The sequence below is a fragment of the Stegostoma tigrinum genome, chromosome 12 (genome assembly GCF_030684315.1).
Source record: "Stegostoma tigrinum isolate sSteTig4 chromosome 12, sSteTig4.hap1, whole genome shotgun sequence".
Lineage (NCBI taxonomy): Eukaryota > Metazoa > Chordata > Chondrichthyes > Orectolobiformes > Stegostomatidae > Stegostoma > Stegostoma tigrinum.
In genome coordinates this window covers 41,477,188-41,501,750 of record NC_081365.1, presented here as the reverse complement: position 1 = coordinate 41,501,750, position 24,563 = coordinate 41,477,188, and the positions used below count along the sequence as shown (strand labels likewise).

The window sequence follows — 24,563 nt, the reverse complement described above, 5'->3', positions numbered from 1 at the left end:
AAGCGGGGGCTGGGTGCCGAGCGTAGTGTCATTGGTCAGTGACGGTAAGGGGCGGGTTTCAAAGTGATCCGGCTCCGCCTATGGCTGTTTCGCACCGGCTGTCGTACAATTAGTGTCGGGCTGTACAAAGTTAGAGGTCGAAACGGGGCCGACCGTGAATTTTCCGGGCCCTCTAGGCGGTTTGCTACCGTCTGTACAGACACTCCCTTTCTGAACGGTTGCGGGTTGTAATTAGGTGGAAGGAATATGGCAGTAGCGGGTCTGAGAGCGAGTTATCACCGAATGATGGATAAAATCGGGAAGATGCTTCCTCCCAAGATGAAGCCGTTTTATGATCACCCAGCAGGTAACACAGCCGTGCGACCGGCCTGGGCAGGCGTGCTGAATGGGTTTATTCTTGACGGAAGTGGCTTGGGCGAAAGGGTGGGTAGGTGTATGTGTGAAGGAGTGGATCCTGCTGCTGTTGCTATGAATGTTTGCTGAGCGAATAAAGGTGGGGGAATGCTGCACAAACATGAATAGCATTTAACAAACAAAAATCGCGGCTGCTTGTCATCGGTCGGTCTGGGACTTGGCATCTGCTGTCACTGAAATAAATGATTGTATGGCTTCTTGGGGGCAGAGAGGAAATGGGCCGCACTCCGAGGGGCCTTCAAATTTCGCCTTTCCAGTAAACTGGTTGTAAAGTGGGTCTTGACGCTTCACAGGTTTATTCCCGTGAATCAAGTCCTGGCACTTTAGTGCACAGTTAGAAATGTAGTCGTGTCATTCAGATAAGGTGAATGTAAAACGACTCCGGCAGCACAGACTGGTAAATTTAGGAACCTAGCGAGTTTATGCTGGTAATAACTTGGTTCTTCTCAGAATATTGTTATACGTGTTTTGACCTTGAAACTTCATTTTTAAAAATAAAGATCGTTGCTCGGATTGAAGGTAATTTGGTTTGGTGTCCCGTGTCGAATCACTTATTTGTAAAATTTAAAGCAGTTGTAGGTTTAATATTTTCAGATATGATTTTCAAAAGAAACTATGCGCGCAATTTCGATCGATTTTTCGTATCTCCAAGGAGATAACTACACGCCACTTCAACGGTAGCAGCACGGCTGTGACGTTTCAGCCTCCCTTGTAAACAGAAGGTTAACTTGCACGCGTTGCTGACCTTCTATCCAGTCTACGCTTGCCTCGACAACTGCTTAATGGTAACTGGTGTCAAACATGTGCATCTTTACAAACGTGTTTGGAGTAAAATGAATGTACTCTTAGGAGCAGTTTGGGATCCATCTTCCGAAAACTGTATTAGAGCATTGTGCCTTCTGTCATTTGATTCTGTTTTTTATTTGAATGTGTTTAGCAAAAATGGTTAAAGATGAAATAACAGAACCCACCTTTCCAACAAGCTGAATACAAGACAACATTCCCCCTGTAGTCAAGAACAAAAGCTTAAAATCGCCATTGAACTTTAGCAACATTGACATTCTTACAGATTCTTGCACTTACCCCCCCCCCCCCCCACCTCCCCCGTTCCATTTTTCTCTCGCTCTATTACCTTCTCCTGTCAATTGCATAATTTGGATGCCACAACTTTTCTCTGTTGGGGTAGATAAAGTATGGTATGGGATGTGCTGCCCTTAGTGCTTAGCTCTGAATGTGTGAAGTATTTTAATTTATGATTGGCTTGCAGTGCACTTGTCTATTTGTATTCCAGGATTAAATGGATGTAAACTGTGTACAGTCTAAGGAAAATTACGGAGTTGGATTTATGCTTCTTTCCTCAGAGCTTGTAACTGGCCTAGAGTGGCTGCTATTCTGGCAGTTATGTTCTGGTACTGAAGCCATAACCCTCTGGAAAGTTTGCCCAGGGATCTCTGCTCTCTGAGATAATAAAGTGTGAAGCTGGATGAACACAGCAGGCCAAGCAGCATCTCAGGAGCACAAAAGCTGACGTTTCGGGCCTAGACCCACCCTCTGAAGGGTCTAGGCCCGAAACATCAGCTTTTGTGCTCCTGAGATGCTGCTTGGCCTGCTGTGTTCATCCAGCTTCACTTTATTATCTTGGATTCTCCAGCAACTGCAGTTCCCATGATCTCTGCTCTCTGCTGGTTTTGATAGCAGCTCAGTCTTGTATCCTCTTCCTTTGGCTTGTTTCTTTTAGAGAATGGCGTGTAGCGGGTTTCCAGGGTTTATCAAAAGCATCATTGGCTTGCCCGTTGCTCCAGGTCATCCAGGTATCTTTCGAAGCTTTTCTAATGTTACTTTTGAATTTATTTGGCTATATATGACTATATTGTATACATAATTCTTTCAATTGGATGTAATTTTTCTAATTCCTTTCCAACTTGCCTAGCCTCAATGCTTGAGGTATTCCTTGGATATTGCCAATGTATGGATTTTATTTGGATAGAAAAGATGTAAAGAGTTGTTCTCCAGGTGGATACTTCAACCATCATTTTAAAGAGGTGTGTTTGGATTTGTATATAGCAGTCACACTATCACAATTTGCAGATACATCAAAAATATGAAGCTAGGTAACAGTGTGTAAGCAACTCTGGGCAACTTGGGCAGGTAGGTACCAAGTTAAATTTTAATGTGGACAATTGTGACTTGACACTTTTTTGTAAGGACAAAATAAGAGGGCATATTCTTGGGAAGACTTTAAAAGTGCTCAAAAACCTTTGAGTTCAAATAGACACACCTTTAAAAGTAGGAGGACATTGAACAGAAGAATGTTAATCATTTGCAAATCATTGGTTAGACAATAGGTAGAATCTTGGATAGCTTTCACCAAAAATACTAGGGCAGGTTGAGATAAAGCTTGACAATAATTGCTCTTTGGAAGAGAATCGTTATTTATTTACAGACTGGATATTGTGGGGCCTTTTGTTATGATAATGACACTTAAGAAGATGTCTAACTGCTATTTAAAGTTGACTTTTCACAAAAATGTTCCTCTAACCTTTAAGCTGGTAATGTGAGGCCATGAGTTTACAGTCATTCTCATTAAAAACAGCAGGCCAAGTTAGAAGAAATTTTTTTACATGGATGGTTTTTAGGCCACAGCATAATGATGTGGGAAATTCTTATCAGCTTTTAGAGGAAATGGTAATAAATATTTACTGAAAAAAAATATGGAATAAAGACAAGAAAATGGACAACTTTCTCATAGCCAACACTGGCATAAGGATCTGAATGGCCTCCTGTGATTCTATGGTGAGCTAGTGCCTATTTCACTATTGAAGAGGATGACAAAGCCAAACCCAGTTTTTGTCCTATTGAGCAGTCATGCATGTAATTAGATGCAATATCACTGCATAATCATTGGGGCAGGCAACCTCACCATTTTCTTCCCCAAAATATATATTACTCCTAACATTTGAGAAAGTACACTTGCATGAAATGAAATACTTGTTTCTTGTGCTACAAGGTGGCTCATTTCCACATAATTACAATTTATATTTAACATGTACATTTTTATTTCACACTGAACATTCTCCAGAGTGTGCACACCAAGGAGTTTACACGACTTCCTAAAATCTGGTTCCAGATGCCTACCGTAGACTGTTCTTCATTGGCGTTTGCAGCAATTGTCCCAAGCTTTAGTTTGTACTCCATAAGTAGCTCCTGGATATAGGAATATGTAAGTCTGCAACTCTCAGTCATGGCTAGATCTTTGATCAGGATTACCAGCAAGTTCCCTGCAGATAAAGGAGTGTCTTTCGGAGATCGGTTGTCTTCCAACACCGGTTGATGTTTATCTCAAAGTTAGTCCATGGGAATAGTTTGTAGAGCACAGAATCCTGCATTTAGTCACTGCATGAGATGAACCCTGACAAGAACCACCGTGTGTCTCTTCAGACTTGGCAAGGTACGTTTCATGATGGTAATTGGTAAGGGATTCAAGGGCAGCGTACAATGTCACCAAGATTCCAGGAGTGACTGAAGAATCTAGTTGGGAATGGCTTTTTCTCCACTAGTCAGCTTGTTTGAAAGTTCTGGCCCTGAGGCATTCTGCCATCTAACTTTGACAGTCTGCTCAGGGAATCGCTGTACAGGATTTATTATCTCCTCCTTTCCCTGGAGAGCCTTGGTGACATTTTGTACACACTGCTGTGTGATGAATTTCTGGTCAAATGTATTCTCTCAAAATGTTTCCAGTGGGGACAGGTGTTATGGTAACATTCAACTGAATGGACATTTTTCAGCAACAAGGAACAGGTAGAACTCAACACTTAGTGGAAGTTGTTGGTGAACGTGTTGGTAAAGCTTAAGACATGGGCACAAAGGTGGCCATCAGTAGAAGGGAGATATTGAGCAGATTGCTCCTTCTCTCTTGTGCGCGCTCCCTCCTCTTCTCCCTTTTGCTCCTCGTAGCTCTCTCGTGCTCCTTCCCCCTGTCTTTGACTCATCATCTCCCAAAGAGCAATTTAAACCTGAAAAAACCGGTTCTTGCCTGTAATGCAAAGGGAATGTTGCTCTCCTTCTAGCTCGGAGATAACAAGGTGTGGAGCTGGATGAACACAGCAGGCCGAGCAGTATCTGCTTGGCCTGCTGTGTTCTTCCAGCTCCCCACCTTGTCATCTAGGATTCTCCAGCATCTGCAGTTCCTATTATCGCTGATACAATTTTAATCTCCTTCTAGTGCTCCTCACTCCTCCTAGCTCTCTCTCTGACTCATCTTCCCCCAAAGAGCAATTTAAACCTGAAAAACCAGTTCTTGCCTGTAATGCAAATGGAATGTTGCTCTCCTTCTGTTTGACCTCAACTATACAATCCAGTTTATACATGTGCCCTGGCTCCTCCAAACCATATCCCTAGCAGTTCGACTTATCTGACCTGATGTCATATGTTTGATCTAGTTCCTAAAGAACATGGCTGCAGCTTCCTTTGGATCCCATGGCTAGATTCTGATCAGTGTAGGCATGGTGGAATCAAGCAGAAGAGAGCAATGCTGTCCAGTTGCGTGGAGGCTTTGATTTGTACTGCTATGTTGCTAGGGATTATCCGCTAAGGCTTCATGCAGTATGTGATGTAGAAAGAGGAGAAAGGATAGCATGATGTAGAAAGAGGAGATAGGATTAGTTGACTCTAATTTTGATCGAAAGCTTTTTATTAGTTTCTACTGATGAGCAGCAAATATTACTAAGATTTGTAGAAAGCAACTGGTTACAATTGCTGATTCTCTATCCAAACTTTATTTTGAAGAGCACACCATTACCTTGGTAATGGATATACTATCAAAGGCTTTGCACCTAGTATAAGCTAATGTTAACTGTGTCTTATCTTGTAAATGGGTGTTATCAGCACCAAATTCTACCCTACTCATTTTAGCGTGCTGAGATCAACTCAGTCACTCCAACAGTTAATCTCTGTAAATTATTGGAACTGGCAACCTCTGGTTCACATACCTAAATGACTCATTAATTAATTTTGTTGATTCATAGTGGGGTGTAGTTTAGCTAATTATCCAGTTATAGCATAGAGAATTGAACACTGAATTCAATAATTCTGGTAATTCACAACCATTGATTGCTGAAAGGCTAAAGGAGCACTAAAACATCAAATATACAAACATTTAAACATACTTTAGAAGTAATCTGTCACTGTATTTGGAGAATTGTGCAATTTGATCATTTGCATTTGACCTTATTCCAAGGAAAGCTTTAAGGTTATGCCTTGTACTCCAACTAAATCTCCTAAAATAAATAACATCAGTTAGTTCAGAGAAAGCTTACTGGAACGATCCCTGATATGGAGGGATTGTCCTATCAGCAAAGGTTAAATAGCTTGGGATTGATTAGAATTTAGAAGAATGAGAGGTGATCTCATTTGAAACGTATAGGCCTCTTAAGGGGATTGACAGGATAATGGATACTCCCATTCTAATTCTCATGGGAGAATCTAAGACAAGAGACATAGCCTCAGAATTAAGGGACACCAATTTAAGACTGAGGTGAAAATGAATTTCTCCTCTCAGAAGGTTCAGAGTTTTAGAAACTCCTGGGTCACAGAAAGCTGTGTGGTCAGAGTCTTTGTATATATTTAAGGCTGAGGTAGGTAGGTAAATTCTTGATCAGTAGGGGAAATCACTCCAAAAGTTGGAGGTGAAGAGCGTCAGTCAGACATGATCCTGTTGAATGGTGAAAAAGGCTCAAGGGGCTGAATAGTTTAGTCCTGATTATCAAATTTATTAAATTCTTTCTATTGTGATGCAAACAGCATCTACACAGAGAAACAGGATTAATGTTTTGGGTTGGTGACCCATTCTCAGCTCTGAAGGGTGACAGACCCGAGATGCTGCTTGGCCTGCTGTGTTCATCCAGATCCACATTTTGTTATCTTGGATTCTCCAGCATCTGCAGTTCCCATTACCACAGACCCAAAACAAGTGGTCTGTTTCACTTTCCACAGATATGCCTGATCTAGTGATTTATTTCAGCATTTTTGGTTCCTATTTCAGATTTCTGGCATTCACAGTACTTTACTGTTTTATGTTGTTTTCATTGCTATGGCTGTTTTTATAATGTAATTTTAAATTATTTTGACAAACAATGTTGATCCTTTAAAATGAAACTGAAGTGTGATCCTTGAAGAATTTTGTTTCTTGATGGATGTTTCAAAGAAGACCAGAAAGAACACTTTGTGACAGTTATTTCTAATTTGTTGCAAAACATTCAAAATATTAGACTTGTTTTGTTTAGGATATTTAATTTTTTGATGAATTTGCTATTTGTTTCAAAATAGGATATAGCAATCTGCACTGCAGTAGTTACATAACTGCAGATATTATTGGTGCTGTGTACGGAATGACTTTGGCGACTTTTCCAATCACTTAGCAACTATTAAATTAACTATTAACTATTAACCAACATGGCAGTACAATAGTTATTAAAATCTCTTTGTTGTTAGGCAAAGTGTAAATCCTACCCTATTCAAAAGTTATAGTTGAATTGAAAATGTTTAATTGTAACATTAAGCTATTTTTAAAAAGCACAGGGTAAGAATGATTTGCATAGGCACACCTGATTGATGTGGCTGTTACTAGTTTTGACACTGAAATATGATGCAAATTTTCAGAAATAAAAACAAAGTGCTGAAGAAACTCAACAGGACGGGCAACATCTGTGGAGAGAGAAACAGATAATGTTTTGAATCCAGTTTCCTCTTCAGAACTGAGATTGTCAGCCTGTTGAATTCACAGGTTACTGGATAAACTATACTACACTTACGTGATCTACTGAATAAAAATGGTGAACATAAACAGATTTGTATTTTTGAGCATGCACCCGACTGCATTAACACTAAAGAAGCAGTGCTCATACTTTTTTTTGTTCATAAGATGTGGATGTTGCTGACGAGGCCAGCATTCATTGCCCGTCCCTAATTGTCAGAGGGCAAGTAAGAGTTAACCACATTGCCGAGGGTCTGAAGTCAAATGTAGGCTTAGACTAGGTGAGGATGGCAGATTTCCTCCCTAAATGACATTACTGAGCCAGATGGGTTTTGATAACAATCAACAATGGTGAGAATTAGAACTAACTCTCAATGTTTAGAATATGAGCCTAAAGTTCTAGAATACCAGTCAAGTGAAATTAACACTACCCATCACTTCAACTGTTAAACTTCAGCTGAAAATTTTCCACTGTTGATCTGCAAAGCAGCGAATTAGGATATAGTTGTTATTATTGTTTGGCTGGCACATGTTTGAAAATCAAAGGTAGGCAGGAGAGGTTGGGCCTGTGCTAATTAAAGTGTAGAAGAATGAGAGATGACCTAACTGAAACAAAAATTCTTGGACTTCACAATGTAGATGTGGGATGAGGTCCCAGTTCAGACCGAGGTAAGGAAGAATTTCTTTTCTTTGGGGATTGTGACTGTGTTTTTCTTTTAAACTGCAGAGGGCAGTAGAGTTTGGGTTGCTAAGTGTATTCAAAGCTGGAATAGACAGATTTTCAATCAGTATGGCAATAAAATTGTTGGGAAAAGGCAGGAAAATGTAGTTGAAAGTTCTCACTATCAGCCATGCTGTCAGTGAATAATGGAGTGGACCCAAATGTACCTTCTGATCTTGAGGATAGAGGATTTTTGTCAAGGCCCTGACTCAAGTAGTTTTTTTTTCCTTGGTTACTAGAATTCAGGGATATTACATTTGGTTGTCATATAATTACTCTAGTAATAAGTCATAGCACAGTAGGTAAATCTATTGAGGTCATAGGGATGTACAGCACAGAACCAGACCTTTTGGTCCAACTTGTCCGTGCTGACTAGGTATTCTAATAAATCTAGTCACATTTGCTAGCATTTGGCCTATATCCGTCCGAACCATCCAGATGCTTTTTAAATGTTGTAATTATACCAGCCTCCAACACTTCCTCTGGCAGGTCATTCCGTACATGTACCACCCTCTGCATGATAAAGTTGCCCTTAGGTCCCTTTAAAATCTTTCCCCTCTCGCCTTAAACCTACAGTTTTGGATTCTTCCAACCCAGCAGAAAGTCCTTGCCTATTTGCTCTATCCACGCCCTTCATCATTTTATAAACCTCGATAAGATCACTCTCAGCCTCTGACGCCACAGGTAAAATAGCCCCAGCCTATTCAGCATTTCCCTAAAGCTCAAAACCTCCAACCCTGCCAGCATCCTTGTAAATCTTTTCTAAACTCTTTCAAGTTTCACCACATCATTCCTATAGCAGGGAGACCAGAATTACATGCAGTAACCCAAAAGTGGCCTAATTATATTGCCATGTACAGCTGCAACATGACCTCAGAACTCCGCTACTTGATGCACTGACCATAAAGACAAGCATACAAAACACCGACTTCATTATCCTATCTATCTGAAACTCTACTTTCGGGGAACTAGACCCTGCACTCCAAGATCTTTGTTCAGCACACTCCCCAGTTTCTTATGATTAAATGTATAGGCCCTGCCCTGATTTGCCTTTTTTAAAATGCAGCACCTCACATTTATCTAAATCAAATACTATCTGCCACTCAGCCCATCTGATCAAGATCCTGCTGTATTCTGAAGTAATCTTCTTTGCTGTCCACTACACCTCCAATTTTGGTGTCATCTGAAAACCTACTAACCATACCTCCTATGTTCATATCCAAATAATTTTATACAAATGATGAAAAGCAGAGGACCCAGCCTTGATCCTTGTGGCACACCACTGGTCACAGGCCTCCCGTCTGGAAAGCAACCCTACACCACTACCATCTGTCTTCTACCTTCGAGCCAATTCGGTGTCCAAATAGCTAGTTCTCCCTGTATTCCATGTCATGTGACCTGGCTAACCAATCTACAAATGGAACCTTGTCGAATGCCTTACTAAAGTCCATATAGATCAACTACACTGCTCTGCCCTCATCAGTCCTCTTTGTTACTTCTTCAAAAAACTCAGTCAAGTTAGCAAGGTTCCCTACACACAAAGCCAAATTGATTATCCCTAATCAGTCCTTGCCATTCCAAACACATCAAATCCTGTCCCTCAGGTTTTCCTCCAACAAATTGCCCACCACCGACGTCAGGCTCATTGGTCTGTAGTTCCCTGGCTTTTCCTTACCACCTTTCTTAAATAGAGGCACCACGGTTATCCAACCTCCCGTCTTTTTCTGCCATCTCACCTGTGGTTAGCAATGATAAAAATATCTTGGCAAGGAGCCAAGTAATCGCTTCCCACAGAGTTCTTGGGTACACCTGATCAGACCCTGGGTATTTATCTACCTTTATGCGTTTTAAGTCATCCAGCACGACCACTTCTGTAAATGGTGACATCTTGAAAAATGTCCATATTATTTCCCATATTCTATATTTTCCACATCCTCCTCTGTAGTAAAGACTGATGCAAAACATTCATTTCATATCTTCCCCCATCTCCTGTGGTTCTTCTGATCTTTAAGGGGCCCTATTCTCTCCCTACTTACCTTTTTTGACCTTAATGTATTTGTAGGATCCCATTGAATTCTTTTTCACCCTATTTGCCAAAACTATCTTTCATCCCCTTTTTGCCATGCTGACTCTCCTCTTAAGTATGCTCCTACTGCCTTTATACCCTTACAGGGATTCACTCAATTTCGGCTGTCTAGACCTGACATTTGATTTCTTCTTTTTCTTTTGTAATTGAATGCCTGAAAATGTTCTCAAGATATGTTCCAAGTAGATTTCATGTTTTACATTTCCATCTGCGTTTTCCTTTCAAGATCCTCTTAAGCTCCCAAATGTTTCTTTTTAAAATGTCCCTCTGGTTCCTTTATTGTTTTGAAATTAACAACTGTACTATTTTTCAATTTCATCCATCCGTAGCAGTATTTTGAGTCGCCTTAGCCTTCCACAGTATACAGCTTTGTAAAGCCTTCATTGTTTCATGTGCCTTTAACTTTTCTTTTACTACTTCCTGTCTCTGGTATCTCTACTATGCTTTTAGGCAAGTAAGTAAAGTATTTTAGTAAATTGCATCTTGAAAATATAAACCGTTATCTCCTTCCCTTTTTTTCTAGGTCCTCGCACAGTGTTTTTCTGGGCACCAATTATGAAATGGGTAAGTGTATCATATTACAGTAAACTCAAGATTTTATTAAATCATGTACTATAACTGATCCTGAAATGCACAACTCATGAATATAGGTCTAAATTGTGCAGTTGTCATGGTATACTGGTCCAGAATGGCAAGACTGATGATGACCATTGTAAATTTTGTTTTTAAGTACCAAGTAACCCTTTACTAAGCCAATGACAAATTTAGAAGGTCTAAAGTCAGTGTATGGGTCTCACTCACTCATGTTGACAACTTGTTTAAACTGAAGTTTAAAAAAATGCTTGCTAATTTACGATATGACATTCTTTAAAACAAAGTTTGAATCATCGAATCCCTACTGTGTGGAAACAGGACATTCAGCTCAAGTCCACACCACCCCTCCAAAGAGCATCTCACCCAGGCCCATCTCCCTACTGTTTCCCTGTAACCCTAAATTGCCCATGACAAATGTACCTAACTGACACACCCTGGACACTACATGCAATTTAGCATGGCCAATCCACCTAACTTGCACATCTTTGGACTGTGGGAGGAATGCGGAGCACCCAGAGGAAACCCTCCTCAGATATGAGGTGAATGTGCAAACTCCACACAGCTCGTCACCCGAGGGTGGAATCGAACCCAGGTCCCTGGGGCTGTGAGGCAGCAGTGCTAACCACTGAGCTATCAGCTGCCCTCTGAAAAGAACCTCTAAATATTCTGTTTCTGTTAAACAAATAACTCTTTAATTTTATACATAAAGGAATAGCATTGTCCGAATTCTGACAAAAATGTATATGATGTTGATTTGCATAATTTGAACAGACTTTGTTTTCAGAATGAAGGAAAACAATGAACAAGTAAACATTTGATTGGAATTTTAGATGTGATAAATTCAACAATTCCTGTTATTTGTGAATAGGTGCTGAATGATCATAAACCTGACCAACAGCAAACTTTGAGGTAACCAGGTGTAGAGCTGGATGAACACAGTAACATCAGAGAAGCAGGAAGGCTGACGTTTTGGGCCTAGACCCTTCCTCATTTCTGAAGAAGGGTCTAGGCCCGAAAGGTAGCTTTCCTGCTCCTCTAATGCCACTTGGCCTGCTGTGTTCATTCAGCTCCAAACCTTGTTATCTCAAATTCTCCAGTATCTGCAGTTCCTACTATCTCTAAAACTACAACAAACTTTATTTGTGATAATGGGAACTGCAGATGCTGGAGAATCCAAGATAATAAAATGTGAGGCTGGATGAACACAGCAGGCCCAGCAGCATCTCAGGAGCACAAAAGCTGACGTTTCGGGTCTAGACCCTTCATCAGCGAGGGGGATGGGGTGAGGGTTCTGGAATAAATAGGGAGAGAGGGGGAGGCGGACCGAAGATGGAGAGAAAAGAAGATAGGTGGAGAGGTGCCTGCCTCTTTGTAGGTTACGTGGAACAGTCCCTCTTCCGCACCTACACAGGTCCCAAACCCCACCTCTTCCTCCGGTACATTGATGACTGTATCGGCGCCGCCTCTTGCTCCCCAGAGGAGCTCGAACAGTTCATCCATTTCACCAACACCTTCCACCCCAACCTTCAGTTCACCTGGGCCATCTTCAGCACATCCCTCACCTTCCTGGACCTCTCAGTCTCTATCTCAGGCAACCAGCTTGTAACTGATGTCCATTTCAAGCCCACCGACTCCCACAGCTACCTAGAATACACCACCTCCCACCCACCCTCCTGCAAAAATTCCATCCCCTATTCCCAATTCCTCTGCCGCATCTGCTCCCACAATGAGGCATTCCACTCCTGCACATCCCAGATGTCCAAGTTCTTCAAGGACCGCAACTTCCCCCCAGAGTGGTCGAGAACGCCCTTGACAGCGTCTCCCGCATTTCCCGCAACACATCCCTCACACCCCCGCCCCCGCCACAACCGCCCAAAGAGGATCCCCCTCGTTCTCACACACCACCCCACCGACCTCCGGATACAACGCATCATCCTCCGACACTTGCGCCATCTACAATCCGACCCCACCACCCAAGACATTTTTCCATCCCCACCCCTGTCTGCTTTCCGGAGAGACCACACTCTCCGTGACTCCCTTGTTCGCTCCACACTGCCCTCCAACCCCACCACACCCGGCACCTTCCCCTGCAACCGCAGAAAATGCTACACTTGCCCCCACACCTCCTCCCTCACCCCTATCCCAGGCCTCAAGATGACTTTCCACATTAAGCAGAGGTTCACCTGCACATCTGCCAATGTGGTATACTGCATCCACTGTACCCAGTGTGGCTTCCTCTACATTGGGGAAACCAAGCGGAGGCTTGGGGACCGCTTTGCAGAACACTTCCGCTTGGTTTGCAATAAACAACTGCACCTCCCAGTCGCAAACTATTTCCACTCTCCCTCCATTCTTTAGATGACATGTCCATCATGGGCCTCCTGCAGTGCCACAATGATGCCACCCGAAGGTTGCAGGAACAGCAACTCATATTCTGCTTGGGAACCCTGCAGCCCAATGGTATCAATGTGGACTTCACCAGCTTCAAAATCTCCCCTTCCCCCACTGCATCCCAAAACCAGCCCAGTTCGTCCCCTCCCCCTACTGCACCACACAACCAGCCCAGCTCTTCCCCTCCACCCACTGCATCCCAAAACCAGTCCAACCTGTCTCTGCCTCCCTAACCGGTTCTTCCTCTCACCCATCCCTTCCTCCCACCCCAAGCCGCACCTCCATCTCCTACCTACTAACCTCATCCCACCTCCTTGACCTGTCTGTCTTCTCTGGACTGACCTATCCCCTCCCTTCCTCCCCTCCTCTCCACCTATCTTCTTTTCTCTCCATCTTTGGTCCGCCTCCCCTTTCTCTCCCTATTTATTCCAGAACCCTCACCCCATCCCCCTCTCTGAAGGGTCTAGGCCCGAAACATCAGCTTTTGTGCTCCTGAGATGCTGCTGGGCCTGCTGTGTTCATCCAGCCTCACATTTTATTATCCAACAACTTTATTTGCTGGTTGGCATTAAACAGGCGTTTATTTTCTAAGCACTGTTGTTATTCAGTTGTACATTAACCAGAATAAACCTGTCATTTTATTTGATTGTGTATGTAATCAAAATCTGCCACACAATTTTAAATGGCAATGGAAATATAATTATTTATAACTGCAATAAGTATTGTGTATGGTGACTAATGGTACCTGTTGGATATGTTTGTACCTTTTCTACTTCTTACATAAAACATTTATTGTGCAATTGACTTCTTACTTTAAAGATATGCTAATTAAACTCAATTGGTGCCTCGAAGGCGATTGTATCTTTTGCAGAAACTAATTGCAGGACACTTATTTTAATTGTAATGATATTAGGATCTCATTAACTAGAGAAGGAAAGTGCTCAGTTGTGACAGTGTGGACCTGGAGGAACACAGCTGGTCAGGCAGCATCAGAGGAACAGGGAAGCTGACGTTTTGGGCCTAGACCTGAAATGTCAACTCGCCGTTTTCTCTGCTGCCTGACCTGTGATCTCCAGCTCTACACCGTGTCAAACTGACTCCAGCATCAACAATTCTTGCTATTTCCAAAGGAAAGTGCTCAATTACCTTGATTCCAATTACAGAATGAATGATTGCTAAAATAATGCACAGGCTAGAAATCTGATATAAACACAAACTGCTGGATAAACTCAGTAGTTCTAACAGCATCCTTGGAGAGAAAAACCCAAGTTAATCTTTCAAATCCAAAATGACTTCTCTTCAGAACGGGGTGGCGGTTTGAAAATTGTTTTTTTTTAATCCTGCAGGTGGGTGGAGGAAAGGAGGAACAAACTGCTGGGGTACCCAGAGCCAAACACAAATGCACAAAGGGGTTGCTAACAATCATGAAGGGGAGGAACAGGGACAGAGACAGACGTAAAAATGATCAAAATCAATGTGTGAAAATGAGTACATTCATTTGAGAGCAAATTCAAGACATGGCTACGTCAGTGCAGCTGTATTTTAGTTGGGGGTACAGAAGAGTTGGATGGAGATTGAGATAAATTGAGATGTCATGCTGTGAAGTTATGGAATCCAACAAAGAGTCCAGAAGGCTGGAATGTGCCTAAGTTAAGAATAAGATATTGGTGCTTTAGCTTGCATTGTGTTTTTAGAAAACTAGCAGACCCTGGACAAATATCTTTGAATAGGAAACCAAAAGCTAAGCTTTATTTCAAGAGGAATAGAATTGACAAGTAGCGAAGTTATGTTGAACCTTGTGGTTAGCACACAACTTTGACGACTGTGTGTGCAGCTCTGGTTGATGTGTTACAGAAGGGATATAAAGCCATTGAAGAGGGTGCAGAAAGATTTACATGATATCAGAAATTTGTGAGCTTTCATATCAGGAAATATCTAGTGCTTGTGGTACCAACAACCTGGGTTAAAAAAGGATGACGTCCTAAAAGCAGAATATTGGGAGTTAAGGTTGGTTGGCTTGCCAAGCTGCTGCTTCGTTCCACAGATGTTTCATTTCTCTGCTGGGTAACATCTGTTCAGCCTCCGATGAAGCGCCGTTGTTTTCCTGCCTGGTTTTAAACTCTGGAGTCCGTTGAGCTGGATTGCCTCACTTCCGGGTTTCCTCTGTAGTGGAATGTATATGGGGTCAAGTTGTATGTGCTTATCAATGGCTTTCTTCATGGAGTACCAGGTTTGTAGGAATTCCTGTGCCTGTTTCTGCTTAGCTTGTCCCAGGATTTTGGTGTTGTCCCAGTCGAATTGGTGGTTCTCCTTATCCATGTGGAATGAGATGAGTATTGGTCGTGTCTTTTTGTAGCCACTTGATGTTAGTGTACCCTCCTTGTTAGTTTCCTTCCTGTTTGTCCGATGTAGTGTTTCTCACAGTCTTTGCAGGAATCTTGTAGATGACATTGGTCCTGTCTATGGCGGGGCATGGGTCTTTATTTCGGGTGAGCACTTGTCATAGGGTTGATGTGGGCTTGTGTGCCACTCTGATGCCCAGCTGTCATAGGAGTTTTGTGATTATTCCAATGTGTGCCTGATGTAGGGTAGTGTGATGAGTGTGTCAGGGCGTGTAGTACCTTCCTGATGTTGTTCATGTATTAGGCAACTTCTGACCCTGTTTTTTGGATATCCGTTGTCCTTGAAAACCTGGAAGAGGTATTCTTCTTCCTCTTGGCGTAGTTCTGTGTTGCTGCAGTGTGTTGTTACCCATTTAAATAGTGTTTGCATGCAGCTTCATTTGTGTGTGCTGGGATGGTTACTATTGAAGTTCAGTACAAGGTCCGTGTGTGGCTTTTCTGTGTACTTTCATTTGGAGATCCCCATTTGTCTTGCGCTCTACCAGGATGTCCAGGAATGGGAGCTGTTTGTTCTTCTCCTCCTCTCTGATGAATTTTATTCCGGTGAGGGTGTTGTTTATAAGTTTGTGTGTCTCTGCTAGTTTGGTCTGTTTAATGATGACAAAAGTGTCGTCCGCGTAGCATATCCATAGTTTTGGCTGGATTAGTGGAAGGGCCATCCTTTCTAGTCTTTACATCACTGCCTCTGCTATGAATCTGGAGATAGGTGATTCCATGGGTGTCCCATTGAATTGTTTGTATGTTTGGCCGTTGGAAGTGAAGTGGGCGGTTTGAAGTTTGAGCTACAAAAAAACACAACCAATACTCACTCATCTCCATCCACATGGATAAAGAGAACCACAAATTTGACTGGGACAACAGCAAAATCCTGGGACAAGCTAAGCAGAGACAGGCACGGGAATTCCTAGAAGCCAGGTACTCCACGAAGAAAGCCATCAATAAACACATAGAACTCGACCCTGTATACACTCCATTACAAAGGAAAACCAGAAGTGAGGCAGTCCAGCTCACAGACTGCAGAGTTTAAAAACCTGGCAGTAAACACCAACGCTTCATCGGAGGCTGCATTGATGTTACCCAGCAGGGTAATGAAACTTCTGCGGAACAAGTAACTAGTTCAGTGAGCCAACCAACCTTAATACCCACAACCCAAGCTGCAAATCTACTCCAAAACCTTTATAGGGAGTTAGGAAGCAAGTTTAAAAATTAGGACCTCAAAGCTAGTGATCTCAGGACTGCTACCAGTGCCATGTGTTAGTCAGAGCAGAAATAAAAAGATAGATTGACTGAACATATTCCTGAAGAAATGGTAAGAGGGGAGGGTTTCAGATTCCACGGGCATTGGAATCACTTTTAATACAATTATCACCAGTGTAGAATAATGGTGGTTGTCAATTAAGAGACCTTACAGAAGATTTGTGCATCAGAAATGAGAAATTTTGGAAGAAATATAATTTAAGCGCAAGGGTTAATGAAATGAGATTTCTGTTCCTAATCAAATCAATGCATATCATCAGATTTTATGGCTTTTCCAGGAAAATACATGGAATACAATTTGTTTCATTATTTCAATACAAGTTAGATACAACACAATTGATTGCGGTTAGATCATTGATAATTGAGATTCAAATACTAGTACACATGAATTGTTAAACTTGGAATTATTGTACTACTTTTCTTAAAATCTACTTATTTGTCTTAATTGAGAACAACTTACTTGAAGTGAATAAAATTATTGCACAGGTATAGTATATTTTTAAAACTAAGCAAACTACTTTTGAAACTATAAACAAAATAAAATCTGTCTTTCAAAGTTTGTACCTGGATTTTTGTACTCCATGGTAAAGCAAAGGCACTCATCAGTGACCTCCAAGCAAGCCTTCCTAAGCAATCTTCTGCTCTGTGAAAACTTTAGTTTCTTCTATGCCCTGAATTGTACCATTCTTTAATGACAGTTCCCAATGTGGAGCTGTAGTGATGTCATCAAGTCATTCAAATAGCCTGTCACAATTCCTCCAGAGAACTAAGCAAGAAATTGAAACATATAAAATAATCAGAGGGTTAGATAGGGTGTTTAGGGATAGCCTTTTTCCTAGGATTGTGACGGCAAGCACGAGGGGGGCATAGCTTTAAATTGAGGGGTGAAAGATATAGGACAGATGTCAGAGGTAGTTTCTTTACTTGGAGAGTAGTAAGGGAATGGAACACTTTGCCTGCAACGGTAGTAGATTCGCCAACTTTAGGTACATTTCAGTCATCATTGGATAAGCATATGGACGTACATGGAATAGTGTAGGTTAAATGGGCTTGAGATCGGTATGACAGGTTGGCACAACATCGAGGGCTGAAGGGCCTGTACTGTGCTGTAATGTTCTATGTTCTAAAACATTGTTTTAAAAAATGTGCACAGAGCAAAGACTGGGACATGCATTTGGAGAATGTTGAAGTTGAAGTGTCATGAATAATTTTTTTAAAATTTCAAGATATACTACTTGATCCTGACAGCAACATTAAACAACATTCCACAAATATCCAGCTGTTTTTCAGGGTGACATTTGTAGTTCAGCAATAGTTACAAGGTCACCACTGCAAACTGAGTTACATCTAATCGAACAAGGCCTAACCTTCTCTCAATAATTCTACAAGAAAATTGGAAGTTTTAGCCATATCAACTGATTTCAGCTATAGCTGGGGAAAGGGATGTGTTTCTCCACAGCACAGCCTGTGATAAAGCATAGATGACTGATCAAAATGGTAGGGTTTCTGAGCTAATTTTGCGATTGTCAGTTTTCTGGGGTAATGATAGAGAACATTGTCAAACATTTTGACAAAATCTAGGCTGTAAAATGAACCGATTATGAAACTCAACCCTTATGTATCCTGTTGATTGTGATCTAGTCAGGTCAGTTCTTTAATTATCTCCTATATCCATAAAACTTGTATAGGTTTAAATCTTCCCTGCATTGTTGTTCCGTCCATTAGATTCTTCCCAACCTCCATTTTACTGATCTTTATTCACTTTTAATAGACATCAGCAATTACTAAGTGTATAAATTTCAGGAAGGTAGGTTTGAACACACTGACTGATCAGTGATCAATATTGTGCTAGCTACATATCGAAAAACTTTTACCCCTGCAATCAGGTTCTTCACATGGAATCTGAAATTACACAGATATAGCCACCTGGAAGTTTATCCTTTTGCTAACTCTAATAATCCTGGTGAACCCCATTTGATGCCCCAACCTCCTCCTCCTCCCCCACCACCACTATTCTCCTGAAAGGGGATATTGCCACTGCCCCGACATCTGCCAAGCAGCATGTTCCTATAGCGTTGGCACTTTCTAACTCCCTTCTACTACTATATGAAGTAACCCTCCAAGCACACCCCTCCTGCTGCTGAATACTGGCTGTCTCAACGGCCGAGAGATCCAATACTGTGTCGACATCTTAGCGGCCTCTCAAGCAACAAAAAGCTCTGAAGCCTGTGACCCCAATGACATCAAATGTGCCATAAAATCCCTCCCCAATTTAAAAATGCCTCTTAGATAAAAACTGAATCAGCATGCAAAGTCTGTCCTCCATGCTTTCCATGTTCAGTAAAACCTAGAAATTGCATGGAAATCTTGTATTACTTGAAGAACAAATGTTGAATAGAACATCAAGAAAATATCCTCATTCTTAAATATTGTACAGGATCTTCTGCGCCTACCTGAGGGAACGTCTGCTCAATGTTAGGAGTGCATCCCTACTCTCTCTTGTGCTTTGTTCAAGGCAAATGTGGCCATATTTATTGTTCCTTGGGAGTGTTAGGTAGGTTTCTAACATGTACATTGGTGACAGCTAAGGCCACCCTGCACCTGGAAGATTTTACTGCAAATAAGCGTAGATACTGCTGACAATTGAGTTTTTAACAAGCGACTCGCTCAGGATCACCTCTCCACTTGTTCAAAACTCATGTTCACCTGCACATCCGCCATTGTGGTTTACTGTATCCACTGTACCCGTTGTGGCTTCCTCTACATTGGGGAAACCAAGCAGAGGCTTGGGGACTGCTTTGCAGAACATCTACACTCTGTTAGCAATAAACAAATGCACCTCCCAGTCGCGAACCATTTCAACTCCCCCTCTCATCCCTTAGACGACCTGTCCATCCTGAGCCGCCTCCAGTGCCATAATGATGCCACCCGAGGGTTGCAGGAACAGCAGCCCATATTCCGCCTGGGAACCCTGCAGCCCAATGGTATTAATGTGGATTTCATAAGCTTCAAAATCTCCCCCCCCCCCCCCCCCCCCACCACTGCATCCCAAAAACCAGCCCAACTCGTCCCCGCCTCCCTAACCTGTTCTTCCTCTCACCTATCCCCTCCTCCCACCTCAAGCCACACCTCCATTTCCTACCTACTAACCTCATCCTGCCCCCCTTGACCTGTCCGTCCTCCCCGGACTGACGTATCCCCTCCCTACCTCCCCACCTATACTCTCCTCTTCACCTATCTTCTATCCATCTTCGGTCCGCCTCCCCCCCTCTCCCTATTTATTTCAGAATCCTCTCCCCATCCCCTTTTTCTGATGGGTCTAGGCCTGAAACGTCAGCTTCTGTGCTCCTGAGATGCTGCTTGGCCTGCTGTGTTCATCCAGCACCACACTTCGTCATCACAAGATTTTGTCCTATTTGGATGTTAATATATGGTATTTTATGCTGCCATCTGATCTTGAGAAGCTTCTGAAGACAACTTAAGTGGAAGCTCTATTAGCTAAACACAAAAGGAAACCTACTGACTGTTGAAAGAACTAATTATCCAGGCTGTCCAAACACCGTTGCTCCATCTGTAAATTGGGCAATATTGCACAATCAAAAAGTGGTTCTGCATATGTAGTAACATTATGTTTGAAGTATGAAAAGGCACTAAAAAGGATTAGGATAACAATTTTTGAACAAGATGCAGAATTGAACCAAAGTATGTTTGCAAAATGCGCAACAGAGTGACTTTTTAAGCAATATTCAGAGGGATCAGTAAAAATGAGTTTTATATTCAGCTTTGCTCAATAAAGTTAGGGGATCATAAAACTATGCATACGAAGTTTCTCCAAATTTCCTGTTTATTACTAGAGACCACAACAGTTACCAGTTGTGGTTCCTTTATAACTACCTTTGCTATGACCAATAAAACATTGCTGAGAAATAGAGTTGGGTTTTAAACCCATAATACTGACATTGAATTTGGGGGAAAAAAAATGTATTTCAAAGCAAAGTAAATGCATGAATGTTATTTTTTCATGGAAGTAGTTTATTTTATGTCATTTTTATTTTTTGCGCAGAGTTTGGTCGTTGCAGGATTAGCTGACTTGGCCAGGCCTCCAGACAAACTTAGTCCAGCTCAGTCAGGAGTCCTTTGTGCTACAGGTATTGTAAACTCGATTTTAAATATTGTTTGTAATGTATTCTAGTTTACTTTTATTCAGTCTTGATATCAGACTTCTGATGTGCTGAAAATTGCTAAGCAATAAATAGTAATCCTTCTCCCTTTCTACTCTTACCCATCCTGATTCATAGAATCAAAGAATCCCTACAGGAACAGACCCTTCAGCCCAACAAGTCCACACCAACCCTTGGCACATCCCACCCAGATCCATCCTCCTATTATCCACTTAACCTACACGTTCCTGAACACTATGGGCAACTTGGCATGGCCAATCCACCTAACCTGCACATCTTTGAACTGTGGGCAGAAACTAGAGTACCCGGAGGAAACCCATGCAGACACGGGGAGAATGTACAAACTCAACATAGACAGTTGCCCGAGGGTGGAATTGAACCCGGGTCCCTGGCACTGAGAGGCAGCAGTGGTAGCCACTGAGTCATTGTGCTGCCCTGATTCTTTTAAGGAAAACACACCAGCACAGAATTGTTGGTAACAACAAGAAATATAAGTTGTAACCTTTGTCCAATTAGGCTGTGATTGTTCCTTAGACCAATTTGCTGCCTAATGTGATTATTAATCTGTCTCCATATAAATATTGTTTGCTCCAAAACTGATCAACCTGCATTTTAAGAACGTTGGAAAAGATATTATAATACTATTAATTGAATCTGATGATTTAAGTAATAATTACAAATCAAAAATTAGATGTCTTCATTTATAGCTCCCATTAGTATTTGTTAACTGCATTAAACCACAAGTTTAATTGTTATTTGTGCTTAAACCTATCAGCAGGACTGGGTCCTTTACTGTTTTTACGGTTTCTCCACAAACTGATGCCATGAGTGTTTTTAGGACAAGCATAATAGAAATCTTTCTAGCAAACTTGAATATACATGCAGGAGACAAAGACATGAGATCGAATAGTGAGTCCATTGAGTTCCGTTGGAACTTTTAAGCTAATCAGCAGAAGGCAAACAGCTAGGCAAAGTGAAAGTAGATTCTGGAATTTTATTTTCTTACCTTCTGGCAGTTAGGCAATAATTATACTATTGTTCAAAAGAACAGCCCAAACGTACTATTGTCATAATGGCAAAACTGTCACATTGCTGTCAGTACTGTGTAAAATTGACAGCAATCTCTGGTATCTGCATGTGCACAATTAACACGGAAAATCAGAAAATGGTACTCTGCTACTCAAAGCATGTACTATTGCTAGCTTCAGAGATGTGAACAACATAGGCTCGATGAATTGACCTGAATTTCAATTTTTCTGTTCAAATCTTAATGGTAAGACCAATGAAAGTATTAAGCTTTTTAAACAGGATAATAGTGTATCATTTAAAAACCAAGTTATTTTGCTGCTAAACACACTTTTTTAGCCCTGAAAAACAATTTTAGAAATGTGGAGTGTCATTTTCTAAGAACATTTAAAGTTATAGCACCTTTTTAAGTCATAGTTACTTTTTAAGGTTTTCTTATTATTTAACTCCGTGTATGCAATCTTTATTGCACCTTCCATAAGTTGATTAAAATGTAAATTACAGTCACCTGGTTTTTACTTCCTGGTTTGTTACCTGAGAATATTTCATTTCAATCAATCTGCATGCTGCCTGGGCTGGTGCCAAATGTAAAGCGCAAACAAAGAAAGCTTTGTGATGAGAAGCTATTTCACAGTGAGTAGCTCGTGTATGGAATGACCACCTGGAAATATGATGCAGGCTGGTTCAGTTGAAGCATTCAAGAGGGCATTGAATGATTATTGGATAGAAATGGGGTGCCGGTATGAAAGAGAGATGGAGATTGGTATTGGGTAATAGAACCAGTGCAGACACTATGTACTGAATAGCCTTTCTGCAGCATTACAATTTTTTTGATTCAAAGTCACCTTGGAATCACAAAATCCACATTCTAGAGCCTGCTAAATCTATATGGTAAGGTTTTCAGGACATTGCAGACCCTTCACTGGTGCTGGCAAAATACAGCCCATTAAGGGATAAGAGCTTAAAATCAGCCCAGTGAACTTGTGATTCTGTTTTCTGCATATCTTAATTGTGAGAGAACAACAAAGATTAGTAACCTCTCTTTTATAATAGGTTTGATTTGGTCCAGATATTCCCTTGTGATTATTCCGAAGGTCTGGAATTTGTTTGCTGTAAACTTCTTTTTGGGCTGTGCAGGTGCTATACAGCTAATCCGTATTGCAAAGTAAGTAACAGTTGTAGATAAACCTGTTTTCTTTCATTCATGGTTTACACACTAGAAATGTTATGTTCTGAAATAAGATTACTTTTACTTTCAGCAACTCTTTTAAATATTGAGTTAAACGTTTCCATTGTATGTGTTCTGATGATACCAGCTTCAACAAGGCGAAGTGAGGATTCCCCAGCACTGTAGTAGATAGAGCTGTCAGTCAGGTCTGAACCATCTCCATACTTCAGCCCTCACCCCATCTCTTTCCTCCCACAGCAGTGATAGGGTGCCCTCTGGGACACCCTGGTCCACTCCCCATTCAATACTCCCCATAACCCTCCCACACAGCCCCATGTTACCTTCCCCTGCAATCATAGATGTATCACCTGCCCATTACTTCCGCATCCAAGGGCTCAAATGCATCTTCCAGGTGAAGTAGTGCCTTAACAGCACTTCACTCCATTTAGTCTACTGCATTCACTGCTCACAATGTAATCTCCTCTACATTGGGGAAATGAAGCATCGACTGGGTGACCACTTTACAATACACCTATGTTCTGTCCACACAAAAGTCCCTGAGCATCTATTTGCCTGCTGCTTCAACAAACCACCTTGTTCCCTGGCCAACATCTATCTCAGGCTTGTTGCAGTGTTCCAGCAAAGCGAAGCTCAAGCTGGAAGAACAACACCTCGTTTTCCAGTTGGGCATCGCCAGCCTTCTGGTCTCAAAATTGAGTTCAACAATTTTAGCACTTGAGGCACCTTCTCCAATGTCCTTACTCCAATCTCCCCACAACAAGCCTTGTTGTCATGCAGTCTGCTATTACACACAACCTACTTTTAGCCATTTTATAGTTACAATTAGTAGGGATTCATTCACCTGGGATGACTGTTATCCACTCCTTTGTTTGTCCACCTGTTCTTCTGTCTCTTTGGGCTCTATTTCCATCAATTATTTACTCCTTACCCACTCACTGCACCCAATTATCCACAAAAAAACACAACACAACTTTTTCCTAGCTACTATCAGTTCTGAGGAAGGGTCACTGGATTCAAAACATTAACTGATTTCTCTCCTCAGATGCTGCCAGACCTGCTAAGCTTTTCCAGCAATTTCTGCTTTTGTTTCTGATTTTTCAGCATCTGTAGTTCTTTTGATTTTTATCTTTATATATATCTTCTGTTTAGGTCTGAGGCTCTCTTGTTACAAGATCATATTTTACAAACATTGACATTTTTTATATTGCAACACTCTACTAAGGAAGGATGGTGCCTAGTGTTACACTTTTTTGCCATTTAACACTCATACTCAATGCAAACATTTTATTGTCCTTTCAAAGTTTATCTGTTATCTTTTTATGTCCTCAGGTACAACTACAGTTTAAAGTCTGAGGACAAACATCCTGAGTAAACTCCAGCAACTTACGAGATGCCAAGAAATCATCTAGTCTTTATTTTCAATGTGCCTTGTAAATGATTCAAGGTGACTGATAATATATTAACTGGCCTCAAAGGTTTTGTAGTGGAGATTCTGTTACATATAATGTTTGTAAATATGTTCTTCATCTCCCAATAAATTTTACAGTGGTA

At 41.4% G+C, this 24,563-nt stretch overlaps 1 protein-coding gene and 1 long non-coding RNA gene across 2 annotated transcripts in view; one reads left to right on the top strand and one right to left on the bottom strand.

The window, feature by feature from the left end:
- Window positions 1-65: 65 nt before the first annotated feature.
- Window positions 66-24,563, top strand: mpc2b (mitochondrial pyruvate carrier 2b). The gene is made up of 5 exons (XM_048541509.2): window positions 66-346; window positions 10,496-10,536; window positions 20,680-20,764; window positions 22,877-22,988; window positions 24,342-24,563. The coding sequence occupies exons 1-5, from the start codon at window positions 247-249 to the stop codon at window positions 24,382-24,384; spliced, it is 381 nt and encodes a 126-aa protein (XP_048397466.1). The 5' UTR covers window positions 66-246; the 3' UTR covers window positions 24,385-24,563.
- The window catches only part of LOC132210440 (uncharacterized), a 158,518-nt gene continuing 151,141 nt past the window's right edge, over window positions 17,187-24,563 (bottom strand). Inside the window, exon 4 of the long non-coding RNA XR_009446556.1 lies at window positions 17,187-17,382. This is a non-coding gene — a long non-coding RNA (uncharacterized LOC132210440). The remainder of the gene's footprint in view (window positions 17,383-24,563) is intronic.